This window comes from Oikopleura dioica, chromosome 1, assembly GCF_907165135.1.
Source record: "Oikopleura dioica chromosome 1, OKI2018_I68_1.0, whole genome shotgun sequence".
Lineage (NCBI taxonomy): Eukaryota > Metazoa > Chordata > Appendicularia > Copelata > Oikopleuridae > Oikopleura > Oikopleura dioica.
Genome location: NC_137291.1, coordinates 6,148,410 through 6,163,578, shown reverse-complemented (window position 1 = coordinate 6,163,578; position 15,169 = coordinate 6,148,410). Strand labels below are relative to the sequence as shown.

At 41.9% G+C, this 15,169-nt stretch overlaps 6 protein-coding genes across 8 annotated transcripts; all 6 read right to left on the bottom strand.

Moving 5' to 3' along the window:
- Positions 1–162: 162 nt before the first annotated feature.
- Positions 163–3,195, bottom strand: LOC145703377 (uncharacterized). The gene is made up of 5 exons (XM_081780737.1): positions 2,449–3,195; positions 2,186–2,406; positions 1,824–2,142; positions 1,381–1,647; positions 163–427 (listed from the first exon to the last, which is right to left on the bottom strand). The coding sequence occupies exons 1-5, from the start codon at positions 3,163–3,165 to the stop codon at positions 302–304; spliced, it is 1,650 nt and encodes a 549-aa protein (XP_081636863.1). The 5' UTR covers positions 3,166–3,195; the 3' UTR covers positions 163–301.
- Positions 3,196–3,205: 10 nt separating this feature from the next.
- Positions 3,206–4,845, bottom strand: LOC145703368 (uncharacterized). Its single transcript, XM_081780724.1, has 6 exons — positions 4,636–4,845; positions 4,317–4,592; positions 4,022–4,269; positions 3,790–3,974; positions 3,481–3,603; positions 3,206–3,412 (listed from the first exon to the last, which is right to left on the bottom strand). The coding sequence occupies exons 1-6, from the start codon at positions 4,796–4,798 to the stop codon at positions 3,346–3,348; spliced, it is 1,062 nt and encodes a 353-aa protein (XP_081636850.1). The 5' UTR covers positions 4,799–4,845; the 3' UTR covers positions 3,206–3,345.
- Positions 4,846–5,689: 844 nt separating this feature from the next.
- On the bottom strand, positions 5,690–6,246 carry LOC145703651 (large ribosomal subunit protein mL55-like). The gene is made up of 3 exons (XM_081781039.1): positions 6,173–6,246; positions 5,894–6,121; positions 5,690–5,853 (listed from the first exon to the last, which is right to left on the bottom strand). The coding sequence occupies exons 1-3, from the start codon at positions 6,238–6,240 to the stop codon at positions 5,742–5,744; spliced, it is 408 nt and encodes a 135-aa protein (XP_081637165.1). The 5' UTR covers positions 6,241–6,246; the 3' UTR covers positions 5,690–5,741.
- Positions 6,247–6,288: 42 nt separating this feature from the next.
- On the bottom strand, positions 6,289–8,879 carry LOC145695853 (uncharacterized). Its single transcript, XM_081772927.1, has 6 exons — positions 8,675–8,879; positions 8,236–8,631; positions 8,042–8,188; positions 7,846–8,001; positions 7,590–7,801; positions 6,289–7,545 (listed from the first exon to the last, which is right to left on the bottom strand). Exons 1-6 carry the CDS (start codon positions 8,877–8,879, stop codon positions 6,568–6,570), a joined length of 2,094 nt encoding a protein of 697 aa, XP_081629053.1. The 3' UTR covers positions 6,289–6,567.
- Positions 8,880–8,927: 48 nt separating this feature from the next.
- On the bottom strand, positions 8,928–13,846 carry LOC145695629 (uncharacterized). 3 transcript variants are annotated; one of them, XM_081772736.1, is made up of 7 exons: positions 13,636–13,846; positions 13,242–13,592; positions 13,056–13,193; positions 12,859–13,014; positions 12,613–12,815; positions 9,571–10,147; positions 8,928–9,527 (listed from the first exon to the last, which is right to left on the bottom strand). In XM_081772736.1, exons 1-7 carry the CDS (start codon positions 13,838–13,840, stop codon positions 9,229–9,231), a joined length of 1,929 nt encoding a protein of 642 aa, XP_081628862.1. In that variant the 5' UTR covers positions 13,841–13,846; the 3' UTR covers positions 8,928–9,228. The 3 variants fall into 3 exon arrangements, with proteins under 3 accessions (XP_081628862.1, XP_081628939.1, XP_081628787.1); XM_081772813.1 differs by lacking the exons at positions 12,613–12,815; positions 12,859–13,014; positions 13,056–13,193; positions 13,242–13,592; positions 13,636–13,846 and adding exons at positions 10,193–10,398; positions 10,443–10,682; positions 10,726–10,908; positions 10,952–11,154; XM_081772661.1 differs by lacking the exons at positions 8,928–9,527; positions 9,571–10,147 and adding an exon at positions 11,203–12,569.
- A 23-nt stretch (positions 13,847–13,869) lies between these two features.
- LOC145695950 (ras-related protein Rab-13-like) lies at positions 13,870–15,148 on the bottom strand. The gene is made up of 5 exons (XM_081773026.1): positions 14,982–15,148; positions 14,788–14,906; positions 14,560–14,722; positions 14,367–14,454; positions 13,870–14,323 (listed from the first exon to the last, which is right to left on the bottom strand). The coding sequence occupies exons 1-5, from the start codon at positions 15,116–15,118 to the stop codon at positions 14,210–14,212; spliced, it is 621 nt and encodes a 206-aa protein (XP_081629152.1). The 5' UTR covers positions 15,119–15,148; the 3' UTR covers positions 13,870–14,209.
- Positions 15,149–15,169: the final 21 nt, after the last annotated feature.

The window sequence follows — 15,169 nt, the reverse complement described above, 5'->3', positions numbered from 1 at the left end:
CCTGACGAGAAAGAAATATTTTCAAAGAATTTAAAAAAAACGGCCTTCACGTCACTTCCTTTTTATTTTAATTTTTATTTAAAAATTTATAATTAATAATTATAAACCAGAGGTGCACCAATCTATCTTATTGAAAAGAAGATTCGTACTTTTAGGTTTTCCGAACTAGTGAGTTTTTATTTAGAACTATTTTTTAGCATTACAGAAATACAGAAAGTCGAAGTGATTGCACAATCATTTTTGGCAAAGAAAAATGTGTAATAAACGGATAAAGCAGCTCTTTTTTAGGTTTTTAAAAGTTCTAGTGCTGGGAACGAGGCGGCCAGGTGATGCCCTTCTTCCACCATTCGAAACTGTCGTATCTGATGTAGCCAAGCAGTCGTTTTTCGAAAGTGAACATGGGAGATCGCAAGTGGAAACAGCAATCCTGAATATTTTAATCAGCACTTTTTCTAATTTCTAAATCGGCCGGCAGATTTCATTTTTAATCGAAAAAATCTTCAATGTCGCGAACAGTTTCTTTTGACATTGTTTCTCTGAGCGAGAATGAGATCGAGTCGGTCTTTGATTCGAGCATCAACTCGATAGAGAAGAAAAAAGAGGCTCTTTTCAGCGATTTCCGGCGCTACGAAGAGTTGAAGGATGAAAATTCTACGATTGAAAGTGAGATAAAGGAGAGAACCGCGGAAATGGCAGCTCTTGAAGAGCTGAAAAGCGTTTCCAATGAAATAATCGAGCTTTTGAAAAAGGAAACAAGCATTTTGAGCGATGGGGGAAAAGGGATCATTTCAAGGACATTATGGCTTGGGGCGAATTTAATAAATCAAGGCCTTCCTAGAATAGTAAGAAACGCGATCTAAGGCCTTTAAAATATCGATAACTCGCCCCTTTTCAAGACAACTGACATAAAGCAGTGCATTCTGAACGAAGCAGAAAGCAACACGCACAACTCCCAGGCCCGACTCAATCGAAATCAAGAATGCTCTAAAAAACAAAACTTGCTCCAGCAAGAAATAAATGAGCTGAAAGCATTTCTAAGCGAAAAAACAAGACAAGCAAAAACTCTTAAAAAATCGATCGACAACGAAACTCGAGAGCTTCAAAGGCTGACGACGAGGCCAATGTGCGGGAAGTGCAACGAGCCTTACAATTTGACGGACAAGTATCAGTGCTGCATTTCGGTTTGCGGGCACCAAATGTGCGAGCGATGCGCGAACGAGTTACTGAAATCGGCGAAACGATGCCCAGTAGGACTCGGGTCAGTTGATTATTAAAAATTTTAGTATTGAAATCAAGGAAGAGACCCGATCAAAGACGACAAGAAATTTTCAAGAGAAAACATCGTCCGACTTCAACACTTCTAATAAATTCAAAACTGACCTTGTGATCGCATTGAAAATGAGGCCCTCTTGAGCAGCCGTGATATTTGTGCTTCGATGAGGATTTTCGAGAGTTGTGTTCTTTCAGGACTTCTCCGGGAGTTGAAGAGGAATGGAGCTCTTTGGAAAGTTTGAGAAGGTAGTCGCGGATGTCAGTGTTGCGGTAAATTGCGCCCGTTTGTAGATAGCGGTTGAGCTTTTTCGGGTTGACGAGGGAGGTTTTCTTGTAGTACAGTTCTGCTTGGTTCTTGCCGGTTTTCTTTTCCTCCTTAAATTTTTGTCAGCAAAGAACTTTTGAAAATGAAAAATTCTTAGCGGGTTTAGGGGGTTTAATCAAGCGTGTCTCGATTTATAGGGTTTGTGGTCTAATCAGAAGCAAGTTTTATCAACGTGGGCCAATAAGAGACAACATGGTGATCCCCACAGTATCCATTTCAAACGAACCTGGACAGCCTTCCACATGTTATTGTAATAAACTTCACTCGGCATTCCTTCTTCTTCAGTCCAGTTCGCCTTCCACAAATCAAATCTCTCCCTTTCTTCAGCAGTGGCGAGTTTGGCATCGAAAATCTTGGAGTCGAACTTTTCCCGGAATCCAAACTTCGATCTGGCTGAGTCCAAGTCCGAGTTGATGTAGTGGATGATTCTTGCTTTGTAAAAATGCGCTGCTGATTGATAATTCGTAACTGGCACATCGAAGTGCTCGTAAGACATGCCGAGTTGTTTCAGGAGCGTGATGAGGCCGAGGTTTCGATAATCAGAGCTTGTATTTTGATTAATAAAGGGAAAGAGAAAATGAAACTTACGCAAAACGAACGACATGTTGTGGCACGACCGCCGCTCCTGGATTTCTGAGATTCCACTCTTGAAGATTGATGGCTCCTTTTCCGCACATGTAGCCCATGAAAAAATTGACTCCATCATGCTCGGCTTTCCATTCTTGAGCGACGGAGCGCGATTGCTGATCGAAAGTGACTGAGGAGCTGCGTTTGAAAAGCGTTCGTTGATGAAATGGTGTTTTTGGAAGCTTTGAAAAAATTTTAACGGAAAATAATTTCAATCCCTGAACCTGATCATTTTCAAAATTCGGCGTCTCCGGCAAAATCTCGTCGTTCATAAAGCTCGCATGAGTAAACCTCTTATCCGAAAGCGTTTCAAAAATTCTCTTTGCTGATCCACTCGCTTCCTTCTCATCAACCCAGAAGAGCTCGTCCGCGTCAATGTGCAACAACCATGAAACGCCTTCTTTGAGTCCAATTTGAGCTGCTCGAGCGGCGAACAAGCTCTGTCTCGCCGTAATTTCCGTTTCCGCGTGAACGCCGTAAGCAGGCAGAACCCACTGCTCAAAGTCGTCGCTTTCCTCGTTTGGCATCCAAAAGCGCTTTTTGTATTCATCGTCGGGGGAGTAATTATCAACGACCCAGGAATACGCAGGGTCGGAATCAAGCCAGGCGATTGTTTCTTTATCGTTTTCCGGCGAGTCCCAGAAGATAAAAAGTCGAGTGAATCCAAGAGCGGCGTGATAACTGATCCAACTTTCGGCCCACTCCCGGGAAACGCCTTTCCAAGTTGTCACGATCGCTGGGCCGGATTGAAAACGACTCGTAGACTCTGCTTTCGGAGCCGGTTCGGATCGGTTCAAGAGGAAAAGCGAAAGAATAACGAGCACCAAGACGGAGTATTTGCCGTAACTAGGACTGGAAGGAGTAGAGTCATCTTCAATTTTCTCTCTTTTTACGAGCTTTTTGCTCTTTTGAGTAGCATTTTCACGCTTCCGAACTGCCATCAAGGAAGATTTTCGATCTCGATTTTTCTGAAACTGAAAATTGAAAATGAAATTTCAAATACACATTTGTGAAAGGCAGAAAATTGGATGGAAAAGAACATGTCTTTTATGAGGTGAAGAATCTCATCTTAAAATGAGAAAAGAGATATTGAAAGGCAGTATTTTAACAATTTACAGATGTCACCATTGATGGTTGTTTCGGTGTTCTTTCTCACGTTTGAGTCGTTGGCTATTTTCCCATTGCTTTTTCAAGGGTTTCATTTCCCGAATTTTCTCAAGAGCTTCAATTCTGGCTTGGAAAGAAACCGTTCCTTTCGCTCGTTCACAGCTTGTCGATCAGCGGCTGAGAGTTGGAAATTTGAGTTCTTGGCTCCAGCGTCTCTCAATAAATCGGAAAGGATTTGGCGATCCCTGGCGACTGAATCCTGACTTTTTGAAGTCAAATCTTTTTTGCTATTTTAAGAAGGTTTCCACAAGCTGCTAGGGTGGGCGAATACTTAGAGGTCCTGGGCATTTTGAGGTACTTTTAGGGGGGCAATCAGCCAATCAGAAACCAACAGTTCCTCAGGCAACATCATCTGAAGATTTAGGCCGCCCTAGCTCGAGCGAAATTTTAAAATAGAGTCCTTTCCAGAAAAGCGACCAAATTTCATGTCCGGAATTCCTCTTCCTCCTCTGAATCCATCGAGAAGCTCCTTTTTCGAATTGAAGAAAGTCGTCTCAGAATGGCTCGACGGTTTGCCGGGATATTTGAACTTGGAGAAGTCGCGTTTTTGGCCTCTTTCTGCGGAGAAGATTTCGCTTATTTCCTAAAAAGCCAATTGAAAATTGAAATTTAAAATTTGTTGAAATGAACCTTGAAATGAAGGTGGTAATTTTTTAGGGTGTGATTGGCTCTCATGTCCGTGTAGTCCCTCTTTCGCGTGTTGTGCTGTTCGAAGGTTTCTGTTTGCGCATCAGGAAAGCGAACCCTTCTCATCCTAGCAGGTTTTGAGTTTTCTTTGGTTTTGACGGAATCGAAGACGCGGTGAATTCGCATTCGCTCGAAAAGGATCTGATTCAGCGTGCCAGTTTGATCGGAGCTTTCGAAGACCGACTGAATGTCTGCAAAGATTACAGTCACAACTCGACCCTAAAGATAAGGGGCTCACCTGCGTTAGTTTGAGCATGAAGCCCGTGCAAGACGGCAATATGCCTCTCTGACCTAATCGGCTGGAGTTTTCTGACTTTCGGCGCAAAATGAAAATCATTGATTCTCACAGTTATCAACTCCTTATTCATCGCCGACCAAGTTACATTCTTGCTGTCCAAGAACTTCTCGGACAACTGCAGATTTTCATCTTCTATATTTGCATATTTTTCTTTGTAAGGACATTTTTCCCTCTCCGCTGCGACTCGGTAGCTTTTGTAATACTTCAAAATGCAGGCTGAGAAAATCGATTTAAAAAACGGGATGAAAAGTAATCTCACCGTCTTTGAGATCATCGTGTTTCTCCAAAAGCGCTGACTTCTGGGTCTTCATCCCTTCCAGCCGCTTCCGAGCTGGAATGACCAGCTTCCACATTTTCTCATCCCTCGCTTTCTCGTCGATTTGATAAGGATACGGGTCGTTATCGTCCTGTCTCGAGTTCATTGTTCTTTCTTCAAAAAATAAACCTCAGAAACCTGCATTTTTCAACTGCAATTAAAAGAATCTAAGCTGGAAAGATAAAAAGAAGCGAAAAGTTCTCCAATCAAAGCTGATTGTTGATTGTTTAATTAAATTTCAATAGCATCGCTTTCGGCAATGTTAAGGGACCCAGTTAGGTAGATTTAGGCGCGGGTTCAGACGCTCCCTTGATGATCTGTTCTCAAGATTTTTTAATTTTTTCTTCTGCAAATCATATCTTTAGACTCTAAGCTTTCATTTGCTGTCTTTGGAATTTTTATACGGCTAAGAGTTTTGTCGCTAGAGCTGAATGAAGTTTATTAACTTCAAAAGCTATCTAGTCCTACAATTTTGATTTTACCGAATCAAAATTACTACCAGTAGAAAGCGGAGAAAATTCTCTACAAATCCCACCTAGTGTGCAATTATCTTGTCGTCATAAATGGCGTACAGAAACTGATAATCATTCAAATGAACCAAATTTAGCGCGCGCACCGTGTCACAGTGCGCTCAAAAGGCTTGTTTGCGATGGATTCCCACTGAGCCCGCGCTAAGTACTTCCAAGAATCGCTTCCTGATTACAATCAGTGTTGACCTGAAAATTGCACACTAGGTGGGATTTGTAGAGAATTTTCTCCGCTTTCTACTGGTAGTAATTTTGATTCGGTAAAATCAAAATTGTAGGACTAGATAGCTTTTGAAGTTAATAAACTTCATTCAGCTCTAGCGACAAAACTCTTAGCCGTATAAAAATTTCGAAAGCAGCAAATGAAAGCTGAGAGTCTAAGGATATGATTTGCAGAAGAAAAAATTAAAAAATCTTGAGAACAGATCATCAAGGGAGCGTCTGAACCCGCGCCTAAATCTACCTAACTGGGTCCCTTAAGAAGGAGATTTATTGAAGATAAAGACAGCGAATTTGTCAAAATTAGCGCTGGTCATAGTCCGAAAAATCGCCAAGTTCTTCTTCTTGATCATCTTCGTCTTCGACATTAATGCTTTGAACAACTCGAGTTTTAACTTGTTTTCCGTATCGTTTACTAAAATGACTGTAAAAGCGAAATTTCTGTAAGTTTCAACCTCAAAAGACGCGTTCTATCCATTTCCGACATGTTGGAAACATCAATTGGAAATCTGACAATTTCCTGGGGCTCTTCAGTGCTCCAAACTCGATAAGTACTTCCATCGCCGCGGACGATCAGCGCCGGGTACTTTTGAGGATATGGACGGAGATTGAAGCGGTTCAGCGTGGCGATTTGATGCGCCTTGATTTTCGTCGGCTCTGGGGTGCTTCTGATCATAGGATTGCTGAAAGGAAGATAATTGACTGACTTTGGTTGCCGAGGAGGGAGAGAGTACCTTGTTTTGAGACTACTTCGCCGTATCAAATTGACGCAAATCTTCCCTCTCTTCAACTCACACAACATTCTACTGGCAAAACATGAAATAAGATAAGATTTCATTTGTCTTTTTATTGTGGGAGTTTCCTTCAAAGAGGAGTTGAGTAGAGGAAACTCGGAAGGTTTTAAGTGGAGATAATTGGCTTCAGAATAAGTGAAGTTCAATCAGGAACAATTTGAAGCAAAACGAGAAAATGTTGAAGTCAGGTCTGGCAAAAATGGTGGCACCGGTGTTTTTTCGGAAGGTTATGTACAAATAGTTTCGACAGGCATAAAATGGTAATGTTTCAATCAATAAAAATAATAAGTGCAAAGATAATGTTTCAATCGGGGAACTTTTTGAGGAAGACAATTTTAATTGTCGTTGAAGAGTTTTGGTTTCTTTGGCGGGTTGTCTTCGGATGGCTTTTCCTTCATGTGACGTTTTCGAGAAGGCATGAGTATTTCTTTAGGAGGCAGAGGAACTTGTTCTTGAGGCTCAATTTTCACCTGAGACGGCTGATCAGCGGAAACTTCCTGTTTTAAAGGAGCTTGAGGTGTAGAGGTAGATGGAGAAAGTGCGGGACGGGAGGTCGGCTCTTGCTCGTAAGGTTCATTTTTAACCGTCGATGGTTGTTCAATCGTTGACTCCTTCTTTATCTCTTGGGAAGCAGAAATAGAAGGAGAAGCTGGTTGCTGCTGCGGCGAAGATGCTGGATTTATAGAGCTTTGTTGTTCAACTGAAGCTGCCTGGAAGGCAGATGCAGAAACTAAAGGAGAAGCTTGTTGCTGCTGCTGTGACTCTTCAATGTTTGGAAGATTTGAATCTTTCTCTGCAGTTTCATCAGATTTGATTGGCGGTAAGGGAGAAGAAGAGATCGCAGTAGTCTCTTCGATTTCACAAGTTTTCGCAAGGGGCTCATCTCTTCGAAAAGGTACTGGCTCGGTAGAGTTTTGTGCTTCTCCATGAGATGCGAGAGTCAAAGAAGGCGATTTTTGCGACTGTTCCACTGTTTCCTTCGCTCTGTTCGTCGCTGGAATGCAGGAATATGAGATAGAATTCTCCCTTTTGTTCAGAGCAGAGTTGATCTGCTGTTCATTCAAAAGTTTTTTCGCCGCTTCCGAAACCACAGCAGAATCATCTTTCTCCAAGAGATATTTCATAAGTTTTTTATCCATCGAGTTCAGTTTTATCTTCACAATTGGGAATCTTTTAGTAGAACGAGCAATGAAATGACCGTCTTCAATTTTGTAACCTTTTCGGTTTTCGTTAATCAGAGTTTGCATTCGACCTTTTGAGGCGTACTTCTTGATTTCTTCCGTGCTATTTTCATCAACGACAACAATTTCTCCCTAGAATTTCATGCTAACTTTTAATACGAAGGTTAGTTAAATACCTCAGTAAAATTGTGAACACCTTTCTTCAAACTTTCCTCAGGAGGTGGTCGAATCGTCGGTTCCCACTTCGGTTCGATTTTTCTAGGGGTTACGAGTTTTGTCAAATCGGGACGACAACGGCATGCTGGACGTCTACTCCGCGCCGATCTCACGGAGAGCACCTTTATATACTCCAGCACAATCTCCCTCCGTGCAATGAAGTCTTTGTCATCTAATAAAAAATCTTTAGAAGAATTGAACATTTAATCGTCAAACCTGATGTTAGTTCTAAAACCAACTTCCTTTCAACTTCAAAATAGCGACTTGCCGACTTCAAAAACCAATCGCGCACATCCTCTTTTGTAACCGTTCGACCCTCGATAACACTTTCAGGGGCCATGGCAGCGACAACTTCAGAGGATACCTCTCCTGCTTCAGTTATTTTTATTCAAGAAATAATCGGAAAATGTACCTTCATCACTTTCCGGATGAGTTTCCGAATCATCGTCTTCAATATGATCTGTAGCTGGTGCACTTTTTCGTGCTGCTTTTGTCACCAATCCTTTTTCCAAGGGATAATCTTGCACGATCTTCCTCCTTGCTCTGAAGTCTTCCTCATCTGAATTGCCGAAAATATGTTGAGGAATCAAAGAAGATGATAAATACCTGGGCTAAGCTTTTCGCCGGATTCAGTAGTCTGTGCAAGAAAATTCTTCCGTAGAACCTCGAGGGCTCGGGATCCCATTTTCCTATACCATTCCAAAATATCATCAATTTCAACTGGCCTGTCGACGATTTCACTTTCTGGAGCAATGGCAGCGATAACTTCAGGATCAACTTCAACAATTTGAGAAGGTGATGGTGCGCTTTTTCTTGCTACTTTCATGGCGAGTTGTTTTCGTGGTGGTGCTCCTCCAGTGCTTTTTCGGGCTGTCTGCTTGTAACGACTGCCGGTAATTACTTCGCCTATTGCAATCAGCTCGTCATCTTCATCGTCAACAGCGCTGGAAGAAGTCCCGTGAACACCAGGCTCTTTCGTCTCTTCTTCGTTGGATTCAATCCCTTATTCACAAATTCAAAAAGCTTGGATAACAGAAAACTGTACCTTGACCGCTTTCCAACTCGACTTTTTTGACACCATCAACTATTTCAAGCTGTCCTTCTTCTTTCAATTCAGGCATCGTCACTGCCGCCCGAGCAATTTGAGAAACTGTTCCCGAAACAGTCTTGCGAGCTGCGTTCGTCGCCAACTGTCTTCGAGGAGCTAGTCCACCGCAGCTTTTGCGAGCTATTTGCGATGTCCGAGCCATTCTTCTTAAAAACGAAGAAATTAAAATTTTTTATCGTGGGAGTTTTCTTCAAAAAGGATTTGGTAGAGAAAACTCGGAAGGTTTTGGAGATAAGTGGCTTCAGAATAAGTGAAGTTCAATCAGGAACTGTTTGAAGCAAAACGAGAAAAATTCGAGAGATTTACTCAATTTTGAGCTTTTGGAATAAATGAATTTCAATGAGGAACAGGTCAATAAGGAACGAGTGAAGTTTGAAGTCAGGTCTGGCAAAAAATTAAGGCATCTTTTAGTGCTAAAAATGGTAGTGTTTCAGTAAATAAAAATAGTAGGCCCATCGCTTGTAAATGAAAACAATTTCAAACAGCTTAAATTATGTGGAGGTTTTTGGCTTTTTTGGGCAATTTTCTTCCGATGGATTTTCCATCGAGAATCGTTTTCGCTCTGTGGCTGGAATAAAGGAAGAATTTGTTGGTACTTGTTCTGGAAAGGCAGGAAGCAAAGAAGATGATGATTCTTTCTGTTCCCGAGCTTTTCTGATAATAACCCTGGCTATATTTTCCGGTTTGCTGTCTTTGTGGCCAAGATCGACATGTACAGTAATGTCGGCTTTGTCGAGGAAAACACGGCCACATGGTTTTCCATCCTGGTTCACGGCAGTACACATCCAGCCTAGTTTGGAAAATATAAATGAGGGCAAAGACGGAATCCAAACCTGTTTGAGACATCGAGGAAGATGAATTAATTGCGGGAGTAACCGCTGGTTCTTGATCTTGAGAAGATTGAGCCTCGTTTTTACCAGCAATTTTTGACCCCAGCGGTGAAGTCAAGGAAGAAGACACTTTCTTTTGAGAAGTTAGAGGTTCCTTTTTAGCCAAATGTGCTGGATTTTTAGAGTTTTGTTCTTCTCCTGGAGATGCGGGAGTCAAAGAAGGCGATTTTTGCGACTGCTCCACTGTTTCCTTCGCTGTGTTCGTCGTTGGAATGCAGGAAGATGAGATAGATTTCTCCCTTTTCTTCAGAGCAACCTTGATCTGCTGTTCGTTCAAAACTTTTTTCGCCGCATCTAAAACCACAGCAGAATCATCTTTCGTCAAGAGAAATTTCAAAAGTGTTTCATCCATCGAATCAAGTTTTATCTTCACAACTGGGTATTTGAAAGTTGACCGAGCGACGAAATGACCGTCTTCAATTTTGTACTCCCTATTGCCAATCAGACTTTTCATTCGATTTGTTGAAGCATATTTCTCGTTCTCCTTCGGGCTATTTTCATCCACGACAACAATGTCTCCCTAGAAGTGCATGTTAGTTCCTTTTTACAGCGGCCACCTAAGCACCTCAGTAAAATTGTGAACACCTGGCTTCAAACTACTTCGAGGAGGTGGTGGAATTGACGGTAAGTATTCGATTTTCCTGTTAGTGATACGCCATGTCAAAGGGTGAGCAAAACAAATGATTCGCCGTCTATTTCGCGCCGCTCTCACGGACAACTCCTTTATATAATCCAGCACAATCTCCCTCCTTGCTACGAAGTCTTTATCATCTAATAAAGAATCTGTGGAAGAATTGAACATTTAATCATCAAACCTGGTGTTAGTTCTAAAACCAACTTCCTTTCAATTTCAAAATATCGAGTTGCAGACTTCAGAAACCAATCGCGCACATCCTCATTAGTAGCCATTCGATCCTCGATAACACTCTCAGGAGCCATGGCAGCGACAACCTCAGGAGATACCTCGACTGTTTCAGAAGAGATAGCTGGCGCGCTTTTCACTGCGGCTCTTGTGGAGGGCGGGATAGCTGAATCTTCGCGTTCAGATTCTTTTTCTTGAAAGTTGTTTTCATTCAAGAAACATTAGAGAAAATGTACCTTCAGCATTTTCCGGATGAGTTTCGGAATCATCATCTTCAATTTTTCGGGCTGTCTGCTTGCAACAACTGCTGGTAATAACTTCGCCGATTACAATCAGCTCGTCATCTTCAACGTCAACAGCGCTGGAAGAAGTTTCGGAAACGGTGGGCCCTTTCGTATCTTCTTTTTTTGATTCGACCCCTGATTCACAAATTCAAAAATCTTGGACAACTGAAAACTGTACCTTTTTCGCTTTCCAACTTGACTTTTTTGACATCATCATCTAATTCAAGCTGTCCTTCTTCTTTCAATTCAGGCATGGTCACTGCCGCCCGAGCAATTTGAGAAACTGTTCCCGAAACAGTCTTGCGAGCTGCTTTCGTCGCCAACTGTCTTCGAGGAGCTAGTCCCCCACAGCTTTTGCGAGCTATACATTTTGTCCGAGCCATTCTTTCAACGAAGAGATTTAAAAATTTTTTATCGTGGGAGTTTTCTTCAAAAATGATTTGGGCAGCGAAAACTCTGAAGGTTTCGGAGATAAGTGGCTTCAAAATAAGTGAAGTTCAATCAGGAACTGTTTGAAGCAAAACGAGAAAATGTTGAAGTCAGGTCTGGCAAAAATGGAGGCATTGGTGTTTTTTCGGACGGCTATGTACAAGAAGTTTCGACAGGCATAAAATGGTTATGTTACATAATTTATGTTTCAATCAGTAAAAATATTTAGTGCAAAGACAGTGTTACAATGGGGGAACTTTTTGAGGAAGACAATTTAATTGTCTGATAGGTCAGTTGAAGGTTTTTGGTTTCTTTGACGGATTGTCTTCGGATGGGTTTTCCTTCATGTGACGTTTTCGAGAAGGCATGAGTATTTCTTTTGGAGGCAGAAGAACTTGTTCTTGAGGCTCAACTTTCATCTGAGACGACTGATCTGCGGGGGCTTCCTTTTTTATGGCAGCTTGAGCTGTAAAAGAAGATGAAGAAATTGTGGGAAACGAGGTTGGCTCTTGTTCTTGAGGTTCATTTTTAACCTGAGACAGCTGATCTGCGTAGGCTTCCTGTTTTATGGGAGCTTGAGGTTTAAAGGAAAATGGAGAAAGTGCGGGAAGGGATGTTGGCTCTTGCTCGTCAGGTTCGTCTTTAACCGCCGATGGTTGTTCAATCGTTGACTCCTCCTTTATCTTTTTGGATGCAGAAATGAAAGGAGAAGCTGGTTGGTGCTGCGGCAAAGATGCTGGATCTATAGAGCTTTGTTGTTCAACTGGAACTCCCTGGAAGACAGATGCAGAAACTAAAGGAGAAGCTCGTTGCTGCTGCGATTCTTTAGTCTTTGGAAGATTTGAATCTTTCTCTGCAGTTTCATCAGTTGTGATCGGCGACGAAATCAAGGAAGAAGAAGAGATCGCAGTAGACTCTTCGTTTTCGGAAGTTTGGGGTTCATTTTTACGAAAAGTTGCTGGCTCAGTAGAGTTTTTTTCTTCTCCTGGAGATGCGGGAGTCAAAAAAGGCGATTTTTGCAACTGCTCCACTGTGTCCTTCGCTATGTTCGTCGTTGGAATGCAGGGAGATGAGATAGATTTCTTCCTTTTCTTCAGAGCAGCGTTGATCTGCTCTTCATTCAACTTTTTTTTCGCCGCTTCCAAAACCACAGCAGAATCATTTTTCTTCAAGAGAGATTTCAAAAGTGTTTTATCCATCAAATCAAGTTTTATCTTCACAACTGGGTACTTGCAAGTCGACCTAGCGATGAAATGACCGTCTTCAATCTTGAACCCCTTTTCTTTTATCAGAGAATGCATTCGAACTGTTTCGGCGTATTTCTTCATTTTTTTCGGGCTATTTTCTTCAATAACAACAATTTTTCTCTAGAAATTCATGTTCATTTTAGAACAAAGGCAGGTTTAATACCTTTGTAAAATTGTGAACCTTTGGCTTCAAACTTTCCGGTGGTCGAATCGACGGTTCCCACGGTGCGCTTTTTCTAGCGGTTGCGGTTCCTGTCAAATCGGGACGATAACAGCACATTAAACGTCTATGCCGCGCTGCTCTTACGGACAACACTTTTATATAATCCAGAACAACCTCCCTCCGTGCTGTGAAGTCTTTGTCATCTAGTAAAAGCCGGTTGAAGAGTCGAATATTCAAAAGTCAAACCTGGCGTTATTTCTTTGGCCTTCTTCCTTCGAATTTCGAAATATCGAGTTGCCGACTTCATAAACCAATCGCGCACATCCTCGTTTGTAACCGTTCGGCCCTCGATAACGCTTTCAGGAGCCATGGCAGCGACAACTTCAGGAGATAACTCGACTGCTTCAGTTATTTTTAGTCAAGAAATCTTGGGAAAAATTTACCTTGAGAATCATTGTCTTCAATATATCCATACATGTTATCTGTATCTGGTTCACATTTCCGAGCCGCTTTTTTCAACAATCGTTTCTGCAAGAGATAATCTTGCACGATCTTCCTCCTCGCTCTATAATCTTCCTCATCTAAATTGCCGAAAATTTGTTGAGGAATCAAAAAAAGATGAAGAATACCTATGCGAATCTTTTCGCCGGATTCACCAGTCGCTCGGGTTCTCGTTTTTGAAAACCATTCCCAAACATCATCAATTTCAACTGGCCTGTCGACGATTTCACTTTCTGGAGCAATGGCAGCGATAACTTCAGGACCAACTTCAATAATTTGAGAAGGTCGTGGTGCGCTTTTTCTTGCTGCTTTTGTGGCAAGTTCTTTTCGTGGTGCTGCTCCTGCAGTGCTTTTTCGGGCTGTCTGCTTGCAACGACTGCCGGTAATTACTTCGCCAATTACAATCAGCTCGTCATCTTCATCGTCAACAGTGCCAGAAACGCTGAGCCCTTTCGTCTCTTCTTTGCTGGATTCAATCCCTTATTCACAAATTCAAAAAGCTTGGATAACTGAAAACTGTACCTTTTTCGCTTTCCAACTCGACTTTTTTGCGATCATCATCTAATTCAAGCTGTCCTTCTTCTTTCAATTCAGGCATCGTCACTGCCGCCCGAGCAATTTGAGAAACTGTTCCCGAAACAGTCTTGCGAGCTGGTTTCGTCGACAACTGTTTTCGTGGAGCTTTTCCATACGTGCTTTTACGAGCTGTTTGCCCTGTCCGAGCCATTCTTTGAAAAAACGATTTTCATAGAATTAAAAGGAGGCTTATTTTTTGCTGATTTCATTATTGGATTGAAAGAACCCTTTTTTGGATTCGGGCGCAGAAGGGAACACGCTAGAATAGAAGAAGGGAGAGTCCCCTTTGAAAGTTCTAGCTCCTCATGACTACCTGGTAGGCACGAGTGATAATTTAAAAGAGAGTTTAAATTTTTGTTAAATTAAAAGTTCAAAGAAAAGTTTTTTTAACTGAAGATGGAATTTCAAAAATGGGTTAAAAGTTGAAATTGTTAAAATAAGTTGTAGTAAAAGAAAAGATAGCATCAACGGTCGCTTTGTACATATTTAATAATATTAGTAATTAATACACATATAATAATCACATTATCATACAGTTATGACTGTCTCTTGCACCAGTGTTCAGGACAAGCTCTGCCGCCGTTTTGAACAATAATTCGACGTTTTGGTTCGTCTTTGCTGACGTGTAAATTATCTGAAGAAAAGGGAATGAAGAATGGAGATTTAAGGGGTAGCACCTGATTCTCAGGAATCTGTATCCTCTCTGAAATCGTTTCCCTGGTGACTCTGATTTCGTTCCCACTCAGATCGCATTTATTACAGGCTTTTTCGCGGGTATTTCAAGCAAGGTTTCAATCACTAGCAATTTTATATGGAAAGAAAAGCCCTGTTACTCATCGAATTCACTCCGGCTTGTAAATACCCGTTCCTACAACAATTGGCAAGGGTCTCTCGACGCCTTTGCTCTTCTTGGGCGTTTTCCCTTGCTGCGCCGCCTCTCTCTGGGTCCTCAAATATTTCTCTCTTGCTTTCTCGAACCATCTCGCCGCCGTGTCCAAACTTTCCTCGTCGCTTAGCGAGAGCACTAGAATCACTTTTTCCCTCGTTTTCAAACAAATTGCCTTTCCGAATTTCAGAAAATAGCTCTTGAAAACGAGCCTGCATCTTTGTTGTCGAGCTTGACCTCGGATAAAGCTCGCATTTCCTCTTGGCCGGCAGTGTCGTCGATTTCCAGAAGCACTGATTTTCCTCTTCGCAGGTACACTCTGTGTTGAAAGCTGAAAATGTGTGATTTTCTACACAGGTTGCCAAGCCCAGATCGCCCTTCAAGAATCTCCTCAAATTTTACTCACGTGTCTGTCCAGGGCGTTATGATGTGCTCATGTGGAATTTCCTGGCTTGGCTGCGTCAATTTCAAACAGATGCAACTTTTTCCGACTCCACCCAGCCCGAGCAGGACAACAGAAACTTTGTTGTCCGTCGCCGCCATTTGTCTTCAAGAAGAAGCTCATTTTCAATACTTTTTTTAATTGATCAAATT

Bases quoted from the DNA above. Each gene is read 5' to 3' on its own strand.
- LOC145703377 (XM_081780737.1), bottom strand. From the start codon at position 3,165: ATGGCAGTTCGGAAGCGTGAAAATGCTACTCAAAAGAGCAAAAAGCTC. The intron at 2,407-2,448 runs GTTCAGGGATTG...ATTTTTTCAAAG, and splicing joins CGAATTTTGAAAATGATCAG to CTTCCAAAAACACCATTTCA. The intron at 428-1,380 runs GTCAGTTTTGAA...TAAAATATTCAG, and splicing joins ATTTTCAATGCGATCACAAG to GATTGCTGTTTCCACTTGCG.
- LOC145695629 (XM_081772661.1), bottom strand. From the start codon at position 13,840: ATGGCTCGGACAGGGCAAACAGCTCGTAAAAGCACGTATGGAAAAGCT. The intron at 13,593-13,635 runs GTACAGTTTTCA...TTTGTGAATAAG, and splicing joins CGAGTTGGAAAGCGAAAAAG to GGATTGAATCCAGCAAAGAA. The intron at 13,194-13,241 runs GTATTCTTCATC...TCGGCAATTTAG, and splicing joins CGGCGAAAAGATTCGCATAG to ATGAGGAAGATTATAGAGCG.
- LOC145703651 (XM_081781039.1), bottom strand. From the start codon at position 6,240: ATGTTGTGTGAGTTGAAGAGAGGGAAGATTTGCGTCAATTTGATACGG. The intron at 6,122-6,172 runs GTACTCTCTCCC...TCTTCCTTTCAG, and splicing joins CGAAGTAGTCTCAAAACAAG to CAATCCTATGATCAGAAGCA. The intron at 5,854-5,893 runs GTTGAAACTTAC...CAGTCATTTTAG, and splicing joins GATAGAACGCGTCTTTTGAG to TAAACGATACGGAAAACAAG.
- LOC145695853 (XM_081772927.1), bottom strand. From the start codon at position 8,879: ATGGCTCGGACATCGCAAATAGCTCGCAAAAGCTGCGGTGGACTAGCT. The intron at 8,002-8,041 runs GTACATTTTCCG...AAATAACTGAAG, and splicing joins TCATCCGGAAAGTGATGAAG to CAGGAGAGGTATCCTCTGAA. The intron at 7,546-7,589 runs GTATTTAACTAA...ATGAAATTCTAG, and splicing joins GTGTTCACAATTTTACTGAG to GGAGAAATTGTTGTCGTTGA.
- LOC145703368 (XM_081780724.1), bottom strand. From the start codon at position 4,798: ATGAACTCGAGACAGGACGATAACGACCCGTATCCTTATCAAATCGAC. The intron at 4,593-4,635 runs GTGAGATTACTT...CGATTTTCTCAG, and splicing joins ACACGATGATCTCAAAGACG to CCTGCATTTTGAAGTATTAC. The intron at 3,413-3,480 runs AAAGGAACGGTT...GAAACCCTTGAA, and splicing joins CGACAAGCTGTGAACGAGCG to AAAGCAATGGGAAAATAGCC.
- LOC145695950 (XM_081773026.1), bottom strand. From the start codon at position 15,118: ATGGCGGCGACGGACAACAAAGTTTCTGTTGTCCTGCTCGGGCTGGGT. The intron at 14,723-14,787 runs GCTCGTTTTCAA...CGAGGGAAAAAG, and splicing joins GCTCGACAACAAAGATGCAG to TGATTCTAGTGCTCTCGCTA. The intron at 14,324-14,366 runs GTGCTACCCCTT...CCTTTTCTTCAG, and splicing joins TACAGATTCCTGAGAATCAG to ATAATTTACACGTCAGCAAA.